This window comes from Telmatherina bonti (genome assembly GCF_933228915.1).
Source record: "Telmatherina bonti genome assembly, chromosome: 10".
In the NCBI taxonomy this organism is placed as follows: Eukaryota; Metazoa; Chordata; class Actinopteri; order Atheriniformes; family Telmatherinidae; genus Telmatherina; species Telmatherina bonti.
The window spans coordinates 27,077,268-27,094,472 of record NC_136628.1 but is presented as its reverse complement, the minus strand read 5'-3'; the positions used below and the strand labels follow the sequence as shown (position 1 = coordinate 27,094,472).

At 39.3% G+C, this 17,205-nt stretch overlaps 1 protein-coding gene across 1 annotated transcript in view; it reads left to right on the top strand.

The window, feature by feature from the left end:
* Positions 1-7,714: 7,714 nt before the first annotated feature.
* The window catches only part of LOC306761316 (roundabout homolog 2-like), a gene marked incomplete at its 3' end in the record, with an annotated part of 83,076 nt that continues 73,585 nt past the window's right edge, over positions 7,715-17,205 (top strand). Inside the window, exons 1-2 of the mRNA XM_079247441.1 lie at positions 7,715-7,817; positions 11,402-11,728. Coding sequence (XP_079103567.1) covers positions 7,763-7,817; positions 11,402-11,728 — 382 coding nt within the window. The 5' untranslated portion in view covers positions 7,715-7,762. The remainder of the gene's footprint in view (positions 7,818-11,401; positions 11,729-17,205) is intronic.

Here is a 17,205-nt window from a genome sequence, read left to right as displayed (position 1 = left end):
ATAGTGTTTGATGCCAAATTCAAATTGCCACCTCTGGCATGTTCTATCTTGTTTAAACCAGTAAACTGCTCTTTCAGAAACATCTAACAAGATTACGAGGTGAGTGCCACATAACTCTCTCATCCATGGCTACCCGTTTGTAACACAGAAAGGGGCCATTTCTATGGAAATACAATGTTTACACGCATGGGAGAAGTCTATTATCTGCCATTTTGAAAATGTTATGTGCACACCGATTCCTGGTGTTCCTACCTCATATTGCTCTCAGCATTTTCTTCCTCGTTTTTCCATTTTTTTTCCATGTGCTCATCCAGAGAAAAAACAAATGGTGTAAACATCTTTCCACTTGATTAGGCCCAAACCTGCGCTTTCCTTTACACGACTATGTATTTCAACCAAAATAGCTCTCTGGTGTTCTCAAAAACTTCTAACAGAAGCTGAATGGAGCCTTTTTCACCTTGAAAGCATTTAAATGGAGCCAAAGGATTGGACTTTTCTCTCTCTCCACTCTAGCAAGGTCTGTTAGGAGTTCAATGATGTTTGGTGGAGCATGAAGTTACAGAGGAAGTGATGTGTCCACTGCAAGTGAATAAAGTGATAGTAATGCATTGACAGCACCATGCATGGCCAAGAAAAAAACAGAAGTCCTTTGAGACGGACATCTCATGATGTTTAACTCTGATTTCAAGAGTCATTCGAAAGTCTGAAACACACGGTTTGAGAGAAGTCATACAGCTGAAATAATTAGTCCCATGGTTCTTGTTTCTTTTGTGCACAACCTGTAAGGTCCAATGATTATTTCCAAGTCCTTTAAAACTCAAGAGTGTTTGAAAGCTATCCTAAACTGAAAATACACAAATGTAAAGTTGCAACTTGCATCTGTCATGTCTTATCTCCTCATAGGGTGAATGAAGGTCAAGCAAATATATCAAATCAAATCAAATTAAACTTTATTTTATATAGCACTTTTCGTGCTTAAAAATGATGCAAAGTGCTTTACATTATAAAACAATTTAAATCAAAATAGATAAAACACTAACACACATACACCCATAGTCCCCTTTCAACCACCCAAAACCACCCTCACCCATGCTCTCTTAGCCCTATAACAGTTAAAAGATGAATGGCCAGGTACATTTGTACCAGATGTGCACCAGATAAGGAAACAATATTTTCAGGAAGCCTCTACACAAAGGGCCACCCCCAACCAAGACCACCCAGGCCATCACCATGGGGGCCACCCGGGTCCAGGCAGACAGGACACGCCACAACTGTAAGGCTGCAGCGCTGGATCCCGACCCACCTGACAGGGACAGTCCCCACAGCAACACCCATGCAGTCAGAGCAGGGGCAGCCCTTGGTATGTCAAAATCAATCTAATGGATGAAATTTCAATACAAACTAAGCCAAAGTAAACTAAAGTAATTTAATAATTGCTTAATCTTGGGGCAAATTTCATTATGCAATTAAAATGTGATGATTTTTAATCGAGTCCCACCCGTAATATACATATACATGTCCATATATATATATATATATATATATATATATATATATATATATATATATATATATATATATATATATATATATATATACATATATACATATATGTATATGTATGTATATATATATTATATATACATACATATATATATATATATATATATATATGTATATATAATGTATGTATATATAATATATAATATATATAGGGAGAGAGGGGGATAGATGACATGTGGTAAAGGACAGCCCAGGACACAGACCAATGACAGTTGAGGACCTTTAGCATCTGCACATGAGGCACCGACTCCAGTTGAGCCATACAGCACCTGAGAGGAATGAAATATTTAACATCTGCAGTTGTTGGGTTGAAACAAGCTTGTTCATCTGAATTGATCTCAGATCCGTCAGTCAGCATCCTCAGTGAACATGCCCAGAGCTTCTCAAAGCATCAGTCAAGAACCCATTTCTCTGCTATGAAAAGCTTTCATGTTTGCTAAATCAAAGATAATGCTGCATGTGTGCATGAATGACTATCATAGCCATATATCACATTGAAAATTCATATTATTTGTTCTATATTATACCCCTTGTTTCTTTAATTTCCACACATAACACTGTGACATAGTTTTAAAAAAAAAAGACTTTGATTAAGGTGTTTTGTTTTTTTTTTAACTGAACAAAATGCTAAGGGAAAGTAGTAATACATTATATTAATTCTATCAGCTGAAACTACACCACAGTAAAGTTTTGTGACATCTTTCATTCCACTAAAGAGTGCAGGACTGGTTACACACAGTTGTGACCTTATCATGCTGACATAAACTGTGCATAAGCAGACAAACATAAGCACATCTAAAGTAACCAAAACACACATAGACTCACAACATGAGTGTAATACTAGACATGCTGTCATCATTTATGAATCCTCAGATCTTTGGCTTAAATCTTAAGGTGTTACCACTGTGTAACCCTGAGCTTTTAGACAGGGGTTTGGCACTTGTATGCAGGTTTGGACTCTGTGGTCAGGACACATGTCTACTCTACTCTCAGTAAAGCTGGCAGTGCCTGGTGTTGAACACACTGTCACACACACCATCTGTTACCTCCAGCTTTCTTGGCCTGAACAAACATGGCTACGAGTAGGTAATGGTGCAGACAAAAATTCTGACCTTGACAGTGTCTCCTGTGTGTGACCAGAGGTAGATTGATGAGAGTCACTACTCCTTTTGATTTTGCTTTGTTTGACATAGGTGACAGAACCCCCTCGTTGCCTGGAAACCTGTCTATCTCAATGTGGGATGACAGTAGGGGGGTGGCGGCTTTGTCTGCCTTTCTTATCTTATTGAACTTCAAAGATAAACATCAAATTAACTCAATACATGATTTTTTTTCTTTCAATCGTATGTTATTGCTGTCAGATGCTATTACACATTTATCTTTGCACATGTGTCATTTACTCGTGATCCTTTAAACAACATGTTCATTAAAATGCTTTTACTTTTAGGTCTACCATGAATGATTCTTCTAAACATGTATTATTCCTATTGTTAAGCATTGTGTTAAGGATTTAAGTTATCTATATACTTGAGTCCATATGTGGGCTCTATATCTGTATTAATATAGAAACATTTAGTTTGCAGTAGCTTTGGTTAAATGCAGGCAATTTCAAACATACTAGGTAGGTGATTGAAGGAAGCATCTGTTTGTAGCCGTCTGTTGCAACAATTTCTGGAGAAAGTGCAGCAGGATTGCTGAGACTGCCTATTTTTTGTCTTTTTTTACGTTTAATGTATAAAAGTAGAACAGTATTGATGGAAGATGTTTATTCTCGCATGCACATGAGGGTGCCGGAGGTTTTATTCAACCAAAGTTTCAACCGAAACTACAGTAAGGAATGCTACCAATGATCTTTTACTTGTTCCTGATAATAGCCTTGCTGTGCTGGTCCTTTTGGATCTTAACACAGCTTTTGACACAACTAACCATGAGATCTTGCTGTAAAGACTTCAGCATACTATTGGGATTAAGGGTTCTGCTTAGAACTGGTTTAAGTCATATTTGTGAGACACACTACAGTTCGAGACATGGGAAGGAGGTGTCCTCTACACAAAGCCAATCATCTGATATTCCCCAAGATTCTGGTCTTGGCCCCATTCTTCTTTTCTATTCTTTTTTTTTTTTATAACACATGCTTCCTTTAGGCAGCATCATAAAAAATCATATTATCCTTTTTCATTGCTATGGCGATGATACTTTACTTATTGCTGAAACTCAATGAAGCAAATCTGTTACTGAGACTGCAGACCAGTATTGGAGATATCAAGACCTGGATATGCCATACTTTCCGCTCTGAAATGTAACAGAAACTGAAGTCATTATTTTTTCACCACAAACTTGTTAAACCTTCTATATGTAGGCACTAACCATTGTTGGAGACATAACAATGGCTTCAAACACTATGGACCTTGGGATTATATTTTACCAAGATATATCCTGTTTTCCCCGCTGCAGGCGGGTATCAGAAACAACTTTCATTTATAAGGAATACAGCTAAGATGAGGAAAATATTCTGTCAATGTGAAGCAGAAAAAGTCATACATGCTTTCATCCCCTTAAGACTTAATTATGATGAGACCATTTTAACAGGTTGCCCAAATTTCTATATCTAACAATTCTTCCGTTAGTCCAGATGCTGCAGCCAGAGTCCTGACTCACACATCCGGGTCTCATCATATCGCTTCAGTTTTAGCATTTAATCATAGACTCAATAATAAATTAGAATTCATTATGAAATTCCTCTCATCACTAACAAAACCCTTAAAAGTTCAGCTTGTCTGACATGAAACATGTTATCGCCCCCTATTAACCACAACATCTGCCATCCCAGAATCCTGTTTGGCTGTTGTAGTTTTCAGCAGCTTCATTTTGACACATAAAATTTCTGAAGTTTTTAAATCAAACTTAAACATATCTATTTGAACTTTAATTTTATTTAATATTTCATTGCTTTTATCATGATGTAATTTAGTATCCTTTATTATTGCAATTTGCCTTTTATTCTCTCAAACGTTATTGTTCTTATCGCTTTCTTGAGCTAATGTTTGTGCTAGTTTTAGTCTAATGGTTTTATTGCTCCCCTCCTTGAGCCGTCACCTTATCGTGGTGGAGAGGTTTGAGTGTCACGAAGATCCTAGCAGCTGTGTTGTTTGAGGCTTTATGCCCCTGGTAGGGTCACCCATGGCAGACAGGTGTCTAAGGGAGGGATCAGACCAAGTACGGCTCATAGACCTCTATGATGATGACAAACATGGGCACAAATGTTCCCTTGCCCGGACGCGGGTTACCAGGACCCCCCTCTGGAGCCAGGCCTGGAGGTGGGGTATGAGAGCGAGCATCTGGTGGCCTGGACTTTACCCATGGGGCCCGGTCAGGCTCAGCCCTAAAGGGTTACATGGGCCCCATCTCCCGTGGGCTCACCATCTGCGGGAGGAGCCGTAGGGGTCAGGTGCAGTGTGAGATGGGCAGCAGCAAGGGGCGGGGGGCCTGGTGGTCCGATCCCTTGCTGCAGAAGCTGGTTCTAGGGACATGGAACGTCACCTTTCTGGTGGGGAAGGAGCCTGAGCTTGTGCGCGAGGTTGAGCGGTTCCGACTAGATATAGTTGGACTCACCTTCACGTATGGCTTGGGCTCTGGAACCAGTACCCTCGAGGGGGGCTGGACTTTCTTCCACTCTGGAGTTGCTCATGGTGAGAGGCGCCGAGCAGATGTGGGCATTCTCATCAGCCCCCAGCGTGGTGCCTGCACGTTAGGGTTTACCCCGGTTGACGAAAGGGTAGTTTCCCTCCGCCTTCAGGTGGGGGGGACGGGTTCTCACTGTTGTCTGTGCTTATGCACCAAACAGCAGTTCAGATGTTTTGCAGATTTTTTTCTTTTGTTTGTGTTTTTTAGTTATTGTTTGTCTGTTTTTCTTTTTTTTATATAGTTTCCCCACAAATGTTTCTATATTAAACAACAAATAATAAATTATGAAATATTTGATACAAAAACTGGGCTAAGTTCTCCAGCTCCTCTGACAAATAGACTTAAACTAGATGCAGAAGTGTTACTTGAAGAGCTGAGTCTTCAGCTTGCTCATAAAAGTAGACAAGGACTCTGCAGATTGGACACAGTTTGGCTGGTCGTCCCACCATCATGGAACAACAGAGGAAAAGAGTCTGGCTAGTGATTTAGTCCCATATAGTAGTGGTAAAGCAAGACATCTTTCACTAGTTCACACTGAATCTGAACTCTCCTAGACTAAGTCATGTAAGCTTTTCTCTTTCCAGCCTTGAGATGCTTCTCTGTGGCTCTGTAGCATTTTCTGCTTAAAAAAAAAAAAAAAAGAAAAAGAAAAATATTATTTATTTGCAGTAGTTTTTGTGAGGCTTATTTACTTTTTGTTGTTCTTCATGAGGTATTCTGGACTGACATTGACTAAATTATGTGCCACTGCAAATGGATGAAGCTGTTTGTTATGATTAGCACCAGTGAAGTTCTTCAGAGATTCAGCCTCCAGCCTATTACGTTTGTCTGGACGAGTCTCATTTCAGGATATGTTTATACATTATTCAATCTTGTACTTTTAAAAGTTGAACTCGTAACTGAAATAAACAATAATAGTGACTAACGCAACTATTTTAGGATATCTTTATATATTATTTAATCTTACCAGGTAAACACTAAAATGACGTGAATTTGTATTGTTAATTGTAATCCACAAAGTGCATTGTGTTTCCTTACTGAAAAAAAAAACACTGTTGAGAAAAGCATTTGCTATACCATGCAAAAATAATTAGGATGAGAGAGGACACCACAACAGCATGGACAGAGATGTTATTATGGGGAGGAATTTAACGACTTTGAAAAAGCGTTATGATGGATGAGATCAATCTAGTTTAATGCCCACTTTACACCCCCTTCATGCACATTCATTTTTGTCATTGCCGACTATTATTATTCGATCTTCTCCTGTCAATGCGGTGCCAAAAAATGGTTTAATTGAACCCCTGGATCGATAGCACCTGATACAGCCTATTTCATTCTCATCTCACGGTGAAGCGCTGCATTTATAATGCTATTGACGATATTGAGCAGAATTGACAACAAGGCAGGATAAGCACCTCAGGCTGTGGGTAGGAATGAAGTACCATTTCTTTTCAGCTGTACTTCTTTGTAATGGCTTTTTCAACCATGAACATAAAAACCAGAATCCAGTAACTAAAACTCAATTACTTTGTTTAAACCTATACCTACTGAATTTATAGATGGAAGTTTAATAGGAAATAGAGGAGGTGTGGCTGTGCAGGTTTAGGTTCAGGAGCAGTGTTGCATATCATAAGATTATACTGGAGGATGCTGTTTTATTTATTTATTTCAGCTATGTGTTTTTCTTAGCTTACTAAATGTGAAGAACTAAACATGCATGCAGTAGACTATATGCACTTCTGTTAAATCATATCATGGCCATGATGCAATCAAAGAAATATAAAGAAAATCCATTGTAAATGTCTTGCCCATTAAAATACTACTGAAAGAAAACAACAGAAAGGGAATAAGGAAGAAAAAAGAAAAAAAAAACAAAAAAAACAAGTGTCCACAACAGAACATCAACCAAATGTCCTTCATCCAGACTGCCCCCAAGTTTAACTGTACATATATGTTGTGCGTGTTTTACATTGGCGTGGTACTTTCTCCCAGCAGGGCAGTGGAGTGGATAGGAGGGGCTGAGCTGTGCTGCACCGTGCAGCGACTCACCTCTGACTGAATCCCATCTCCACCTTTCATCCGTCCACTTGTCCCGCGTGAGGATGGATGCCTTTTGCTGCTGTTGGACCAGGTGAAGAGTCAGGAGAGGGGTGTGAAAAAAAAAAAATGCGATTGGACGCAGGAACAGTCAGCAACTGGAGTGCGTTTGGGCGTCGGTGATGTTTGAATTGGTGTCTGCAGAAACCGCCAACGTGTCGGCGTGTCGACAGACCACAGCTTACTGGTGCGCTCCTGGAGAGGAGGAACGGACATGTGAATGAGAACGACTTCCCCCCTCAGCGCCACGAATAACATTTTCTTTTTGGGGGGGTTGTTTTAGTGAGCTAACCTCACGCAGTAAATTGTCACAAAGTGTTGCAAGTGAAAACGGGACTGACTGATTAATTGATCGCTTATTTTCTGCTTGAGGAAGAATTCATGCGCCGATAGCTCATGAGGCCAATATGCCAGAATGGGTTCTCTACACTATTTATTTCTTTGTGGACTTCTGTACAGCCAATCTGAAGGTAAGTTGTTTTTGTTTTTTTTGTTTTTTTAACATCTTCCACTTTGAATTTGTGAATTTAGTTGCTCCACATTAAGCTGAGGAGATCTGGATGTGAGCTGAAGCGTCAGCTGCTCTGCACACAGTTTCTTCTGGATGCACTTGAGCTGCAAAACTGAGTACGGTGCATTCTTTACAGAGAATTATTTTTTTTTTTTTTAGTTCCTGCTGAATTAGTGTTTATGATGCGAATGCAGCATGTTACAGCTGGCTGATTTAATTCTGATGTGAGACGTCGCTCCAGGCCAGCTCCTCAATGGCTTCCTCAGACAAAAGTTGTTTATTTATGCATGAGGTCTGCTTTAATTGAACTCATTTCTTACGAGAATTAAATCTTTTATGTTAATTTATCCACATATGTACCTGTGTGGCTTTAAATGGGCTACATAGCAGCCAAAATTAGTCTAGGCTTTGAGCTTAGGACATCCTGCATTTATTTAAAAAGAGAAATTAATCTGTTTTGTCTTCATTTTTTGTCACTAAGTCTGGTTCTGTTTGTCTTCTGGTCTTTCAACTGTGTTGTAAACCTTTCCTTTCCATATCTTATCGCTATTTTTTTGCAATGCTCAGGTTGCTCATTTAACTTGAAAAGAGCTAATTGTGTGTCTCATACCAGCAATATCTGATGTCTGTATCCATGTGAATTCTAGAAATGGTCTCTTGCCTCCAACTTGTGCCTTGTCCTGTATGGAATGTTTATTTCATTCTTACTTTTAGTTCTGGGAAGATTCTTGGAATACAGATGCGTCCATTTCACAAATGCTGTCACGTTACTTTAATCCTATGCATAGAACACAAATGTGTGTGGAATAAATTAGTTGAAGTTCTTAGCAATGTCCCACACACAAAGTGGGTGTGAATGAGGGTGTTTCCTGGACATCATGATGGTCTATCAATAGAATCTAAACAAAGCAAGGTTATGATGCTGCTCTGCATCCCATCTTTATTACGCTGCTAGTGTTGAGTATGTGTTGACATAATGCCATGGAGGTGTTGATTGTGTTCTGAGGTCATTTTAGAGGCTGCAGTTTCCCCCCCCCCCCCTCATACAGTTAACCAATCGCATTTTATACTACTGTAGGTTGAATAAAAACTTCTATTGTAGTGCTGTGTATGTACCATGTTCCCAGACATCTATTCCCTTTCATACTGCACATTTCAATTTATCCATCACCAACATTCTGTGAGAAATCCACGAGAGGAGGCTTAAATAGTTCTGATTTGTTTTCGTGTGACCGACCACTTTGGCACAAATGTGAATAAACAAATCTGTTACAGTTTGCAGAGGGAACATTTCTGACACGCAGACAGTGTTTAAATTCACTACTTGATTTTTTTTAAAACTCTTGCTGATTTCAAATATGTCTTTGAGAGTGACCTGACATTTCAAATCTGATTTTTAAACCATGAAAAATACTTGAATGACAAGTGCCCTTTGCTTGACAGTCAAATTAATCTTTCAGTTAGAAAGCCAAATTGAGTTCTTCTGAACTCTACTGCTAGAAGGCTGTCACGTTAAATTGACTTTTACCAGAGTTGCCTCTGCCTATAAGCCCCAACATAGCCAGTTTTCTTCTGCAAACCCTTGATTTTCTGCTTCAGCACCATGGATAGGTCCCTATAAACAGATGATGCTTGTGGAGGAAACTCAGACCCTAACATCCATGCTCAAGAGTTCGAGGCAGTCACTATAAAAGATTCTACCTCTAAAAGCATCCTCCGTCTGCAATGTATCTCAGGTGTCTTTATAACTGATTAATAAACTGTAATAGTTCACACAAGTACAAGACAATTAGGTTTTCATACATCCGCATATGATTTAAAAAGTAAAAGAAAAATCTAAATCTGTTTTGCTCTGCAATGCTGTTATAATTCAGGGTCGTGGGCCACACAGTGCTTGCATTGTGCAGAAGGCAAGCAAACTCCCTGAACAGTCTGCCAGTCCATCACAAGGCCAAAAGACTGACAGGACCCCGCAGGACCTTCTTGCTGTTAGATGACGGCACCAACTGCTGAGCCAATGTGCCACCCACAACTTAAATCATTTACTTAAAATTCTGTTGTCTGACAGCACCAGTATGAAAAGCCACAGAACAGACAACCAATTAGACAGCATCAGCATTCCACAAACCTGTGTGTTTGTTTGTGCGCCTCTTATGGATCCACACTAATATTGTTACTCAGGAGGCATATACATGGGGTTTATAAAAGCATCTTTAAAACACGGTGTATCACCACGGTTCCGCGTGTTGTTTCCAGCTAATGGAATGCTTTTTGTCGACAAACCTCTTAACGTTATAGCTGTCACATCGGTTCTACTCACATTTACGACTTCATTTCTGTTGCTGTGCAGCAGACGATCACCATGGTTGCCTTTGCCATTCATACGTTTGTCATCATCAAAGTCGAAAAAGATGAGAGACCGTGCCACATTCCTTTCATGTGTTTATATCTTATTCATTTCTTTGCCTTCCAAAAAAATCTGCTTTAGCAACTCAAACATCACCCTCTTGGTTGTTTGCATGCGCACAATAGAGGAAGAGGACCTTTTAACACGGATATTATAATGTGCTCACACACCATGAAACAGATGAGGGTTGGGAGGCTGTCATATCTGTAAACAGTGTCCCTACATTTGGAATTTCTCTGGTTTGACATTTAAAGGTGGGAATTATAAAATAGAATTGAACTTAGTTGAGGTTGGTCATCTTGTAAATGGAAAGACTAAGCAGAGTGTGGGATGTGCTTTGGCTTGTCATTAAACAAATCACTACACCGCTCTCTCTGCAACAGTAAAAGTTACACATTTCTACTGCTATTTACAGAAGACTAACGATCAAAGACTATTTTAAAAATGTAAATATCATGCATGATGATACAGTAATGTAGAGTCTTAGAAGGGCAGAGAAGTGTAAATATGTTTATCCGCAGTATTATGGTAGAAAATGAGAAATTCCGTGTAGCAGTTGCTGTAATACTCCCACTGAGACAACATGTTTGATAATGTCAGTGTCTGATGAAATGTGTTAATGAAAAAGCTAATGAGATGTAATGACTTTTCTGCTCCTGTCTGTGAAAGTAAATATGAAAGCTTCAGTCGTAAGACATCTTAAAACGCAACCAAAAAGAAAACTGCACTAATTATATTTCCTTTCAAGGCCTTTGATACAAAAAAAAAAAAAAAATTGTTTTATTCCACCAAGCATCGCTAACATACTGCTGCTGCATAAAGATACAAGTTCCATGCATTTTCTAGCATCAAGAAAGTATTTATTTAGCTTTAATGGGCAGAACAGTGTGTATTTAGTGAGTAGGGTTACTTGTAACTTGGAAAGCTACATTTATCATCTGTCTGATGCAGCATTTATTTGTTTTCTGCCTCACCTGGTTACACCTCCCACCTCTTCTACAAAACATGGTGCACACATGAAAGACTCCTCCCAGTGAAACACTTCACCTTGAAAGCTTTGCTATGAGGAAACAGAAATGTATGCATCGATTTCATGATAACTTCATTTGATATTTTTCACCTCGTTTTTCCATTAGGCTCTCGTCTTCGCCAAGAAGATTTCCCCCCTCGCATTGTTGAACACCCTTCTGACCTCATCGTATCCAAAGGGGAACCGGCAACTCTCAACTGTAAAGCAGAAGGCCGTCCGACCCCAACAGTGGAATGGTACAAAGACGGCGAACGAGTCGAGACCGACCGTGAAAACCCACGCTCCCAGCGCATGCTGCTGCCCAGCGGGTCCCTCTTCTTCCTGCGCATCGTCCATGGGCGACGTAGCAAGCCAGACGACGGCAACTACGTGTGTGTGGCCCGGAACTATCTCGGAGAGGCCGTGAGCAGGAACGCATCTCTGGAAGTCGCATGTAAGTCATCACTTTATCTTATTGTGGAAGAAAACTCAGCTTTGCATGACCAAAAATAAATAAATAAATAAAATAAAAATGGATATTCAGAGGTGTGATGATTGGTAACCTTTTGTGGGGTTCAGAGAAATAGGAAAATGTGTTCATCCTTTAACATGTGCATTACCTGCTAAATTAAGCATAATGTTTTTGGGGCAGTTGTGCATCAGGATCCATGGAAGATGTCATCTGTCACATTAAATGCAACCTCACCTTTCAGACGAACCTGCAAATGCATGATTGTATGTGTGTGTGCTCAGCATGTGTGTGCGTGAATATGTTTTACAGACTGTTAGTGAGACCTGTTTGGATGACCTGTTTGAGTAATGTATGGGCAAAGCTGTGAACTGCTCCAGGGAGGAAGAGAGAAGGGGGCAGGATTTTAACCCAGCTAACTCCCTTTCACTGTTTGGACTTGGAAAGATGCAGCCAGCTCCCAGCCAGATCTCTCCCTGTGTGGGAGAAAGGCGCTCTGGGCTATTCACATTTCCATTATGTGCTAAACTGAGCTGATTTCTTGCCATGAACAAGATGCACACATGCTCAGACGCACACACTGATATACATGCGAGGACACACAAACACTATCTTCCCTGCTCTCTGTTCTTGCAGATCACAAATTCTAGACAAGCGTCGTCTTGCTGTTTGGTGTTAAATTTACAAAATGTTAGATTATATTTCCATTCATGAATCCTAAGATGTGTTTAAAAAAAAAAAAAAAAAGTTAAGATAAAAACATATTTGGATGTAATGAATTGAGTAAGATGCACAACAGACTGCAGTTTTTTCTGTGATTAAAAAAAAAAAGAAATTTCCACAAATGAAATGATGGTTCTTGTAGGGCTGTTGTGACTTTTCCTGATTTGTCACCCAGTCTGGATCTATACGTGGCTTTGTGGAGAAAATGGACTGGAAGGGTGGGGAAAAAAAAGAAAAGAACAGAGATAAGTGCCATGAAGCTAATAGTAGCTCAGCTGAGACACTATCTGAGATCTTCATCCATTTTTTTTTTTTTTGGTGGTTCTCATCTCTTTGTCTTATTGCTGTTTCCACATTAGACACTTTTACTCCAATATTTCAAATCATGAGTGGCAAACTGTCCTGGAAATGCCATTCCTCATGGAGATGCTGTGTGTGTGAGATCCATCTTCAAACAGGACTTTGTACTTGCCTGTGTTTGAATGTGTCCAAGCACATACAGCAGTAGTGACTTTCAGCAACACAATGACACAGTCTGGTGTTTGATACCGTACCAGCTTACTTTCTTGTGCCAGTGCAACTTTAAGAGTATCCCTGTCAACCTGTAATCACAATTTACACTGCACCGCACATCACATTGACACTACACGTCTTTAGTTGTACAGTTACATTTGAGGATAGTGAATAATTCTCTCTCATAAAGAAACGAGAGACCTAAAACTGTCGTCACAGTGTCAAGAGACTAATGTTATGGCTGCTTCACTGATTCCCTTGACTGAATAGAGGGCGACTTTATGAACACAATGACTGTGTCAGAGTGATTTTGTGGGGATTTTCTGGTCCTCTTTGAATACAATGAAGCTCATTTGTATTTCACCGCTCAAACAGACATTTTTAATTCATTTTCTGATTTCATTGTCACAGTCTTTGTTAGTCTAGGAGTTGAATTTATTTTTGTTGAATAGTTTCTTTTTTTTTTTTTTCTTCAATCTTGTAGGAAGAAATGTATGGCATTTGTGTCAGCAATGCCTATAAAGGGGGGGGGGGGGGGGGGGGGGGGGGAAAGCAAAACAAAGCAACAAAAAAAAGAAACAACCAATATGATATACTGCTTTAAATGTCAAGTACCAAATGTACAGGAGCTAAATCGAAATATCATAAAGTAGAGCTTCAATCGTTGCCCCAGAGCAGCTCTAATGTTCCTTGAAATGCTATCATGTGAGTCTTGGATGATGTATAGTGTTGTTTAGAATTCCTGAAGCCATCCCAGAGACACGGTGGCGTGCATTTGGTTACATTTGTTGGTACAGTAGCATCCCGGTGAGTGAGGACAACATTTGCTCAGAAACATCACATCGTACTGGCTCTGAATTCTTAAGCTGATATATGAACCACCATAACACAAACGCATACTCTTAACACATTCATTTTAAATAGCTGTTATCACTTCACTGTGACTGTGGGGTCATTTCTAGGTGCCATTGTCTTGTCTCTCATCGAGCCAAGTAGCTTTCTTTGTTAATTATTTAGACATCTTAGATACCACAACCACATTTTAGCTTGTGCCGTACTGTTGGATGGTTTCATTTTCTAAGGTTTCTCTTCCATCAAAGACAGAACAACCAAGGCAGTCTCTGGTCTTCTTTGTGTAATGCAGACTTTCCTGGCGGCAGAGATGCATAATCACATGACTCCTCCAGGGGCTGCAGGTCCCTGCCAGTATTGCTGTAGCCAAAGTTGCCATGCAATGCTGCGGGTGGGAGCAAAAGGGTAGATTAAAGCGCTGTGCGGTTGATTTGACAGTAAGTAACAGCTCCAAATAGTCAGTTTCTCTAAGAGCCCGCAAACATCCGCAAATTTTCTAATGGGTTGTAGCTCCGTATCTCAACCAGTGGCTCGGAAAATGTATCTAACCAGAGGGGCGCTGGTCCCCTGTGTGCATTTGTGCTGTACAAGCTCAATTTTGGTGGTTCATCATGCATTTTGTGAGCGTCAGTCAGACTGGAATTTGATGTGGCATTATTCATTCCATCTGATGCAAAAACACTTCAGCTGTTTAAGATGGCAGGAGGGCTTAAAATATGTAAATTATGCAGCTATGCCAGACAAACCTACAGCTGGCAGGTTTGCAAAACAAATAATATACCTCATAACATTTGTTTCTTATTAATTAAGCACTCTGTGCTCAAATATTTATTCATACTTGTTTGCTTTTCCAGTTGTGTTTCGTAGCAAAGCTGGAAAATAAATTCTTAAAATTTAGGATTACACAAAGCAGAAAAACAGTCAGTACACACCCACTTTCTCCAAACTAATAAAATGAATTAGAATCATTTAAACATCACTTACTTGCTTTCGTAAACCTCAGCATGTTGTGTTACAGTTGTTACAGTTTTAAAGCTTTCTGCGGTTTACTTCTTGTGCCTAATCATCTCCCTTTGGGCTTATTTCAATATGACTGTGATCTCTGCAGTGACATATTTTTATTCCATCTGCATGATTATTTCATCTCCGTTAAATCTTTTACCATATTGTTTTGTTTTTTTTTCTAAAGTGATGGATTTGCAGGGGAATTGTATTACACTCAACCCATAGCTTGCATTTGTTTAAAATGGATGCATTAACTCCATTCCATCCCTCTTTGCCTCTGAATGGAAACCAGTAAGCCAAATAAGGACACAGAAGATAAAAAAAAAAAAAAAAAAAAAAAACTTTGATCCCATAGGCCAACAGGGGGGGTATTTATGGCATTGGCCAGTTGACCATCATAAGGCACAAACGTGAAGTATTTTCACCCTTGCTGAAATTCGATTTCCTGAACACCATTGTTGGGTGAATATTTGACACAAATGATAACATCAGCCATTTCACCAAGAAATGAGGCCGTGCCTTTTTATTATTAGCAGGTCTTGTATTTTTGCTCGATAAACAAGAACCATTGTGTTGCGGGATGTCGCTTGATTCTCACATGCAAGAAAGGAATGTAATATTCAGTGGGCACCTGGTGTCGATGTGTACATACTTTTCACATCTTCAAGTCTGCTAAGTCAGACAAAGCAGCTGAGCTGCACTTATAAGCAACATCGATGAACAACCGTGCAACCTCCAGGCCACCAGTGGACTGGCACTAATGATCAGAGTGAGTGGCTGTTGATGGAATTAGAACAGCTCCCTCAAACTATTAAGAAGGGACGGATAGAAATAAATAGTGATGTGTTGATGGGAGCTGTGGGTGGAGGGGCGGCTAATGCGAGGATGTTTATTAGCACAAAACTCAACATGAACCTTCTTCTGTTTGACTATGCCAAAAGAATTAGAGTTATTGTCCCTCAGTCTGACAAGAAACAATCAGTGTCTTGATGGGGTTTGTCAGTACAATCCATTATCGCATGAAGATTCAGCTAAATGGACATTTATTTGAAGTATTAGTAGAACTTGAGGTTAGAATTATTTCAATTCATTCCTTAGGTTGCAGCTGCAAAGAGCTGCACTGTAGAGCATGTTATGTTCTGCCATAGCAATGAACAGGCAAAAAGAAAAGGAAAAAAAAAACTTGCACATTTGCTCAAGAAATTAATCTAGAATCTGTTAAAAAAGAAACTCAGAAAAACTTGGACTACAGCTATATTTGTGGTGCCTACTTGGCTGGTTGAGTTGAATACTTGAGTCAACTCGCAGGTCAAGTGCGGTAACCTAGTTGTTGTCAGTAGTTGCATTGCTTAGTGATCAATCTTAGTTTTGCATGTTGGCATTCTGACATTTATTTTGGAAGCCTGAATATAAACAGAGCAGCTGTATGGAACCAGATGGGTTCCTCCATCAAATGACTTGCCAGTCTATCCAATAAATAGTTTATGAGACACTCTTAGCGAAATCCTCTGCCAATGCCAACTCCTGACCTTGCAATGTTTAAAACAAAGAACCCCAATTAATATTTTCCTCTGTCTTTTGGTTTGTCATGCTCAAACTATGTTTCATAAAAAAAAAACATCTTCAGTTTTGGCAGAAACTTGATGTCAAACCAGTGAAAAAACTAATGGAAGTGAACAAAGTGCCACTTTGAAAGTGCACGTGACACTATTGAAGGTTAAAATGGATGCTAAATATGGTAAAATGGCAGCTTATAATAGAGAAAAGACAAGGAGAAGATAAAGTTCCACTGATTCTTGAAGTGGAACTATAATGAAAACAACAAAACAGCCACACGTATTGTACAGCAACTAGCGTAACCGAATACACAAACAGAGGAATGAATGCAATTTGTCATTTCTTAGTCATGTTTACCTCACTTCTTTGTCAAATCCAACAACAAATTAGGCCTTCGTTGCAATGTTTGCATAGTTTTAGGAAAGTAAAGACTTAGAAAGTCAAAATGATTTGCTAATTTGGTTAAGTTATTGAGTACTAGAATATGACTTGTTTTTACAAAGGTCATTTGCAGCTGAAAAGGAAAAAAATGTGGCGTGAATATATTATTTGTTTCTTTAGAAAAACAGTAAGACAAAATCACATTGTTCAGTTAAAAATTAATTAGCTCAAATAAGGCTGGATACCGATGAAAGGAATAAAACCAGCTGCCCAGACTATTAAATCAGGGGCAGATTTTAAAGTGTACAAATTATAGTTTGCTGCATTTGGCTGTTTAGTCTTACAAGTACACGTCTTTCTAAACTAAAACAGTGTCATGGAAAATAAAATTACTTGTATTTTCACAACATTCAAAATAAACATGTACTCAT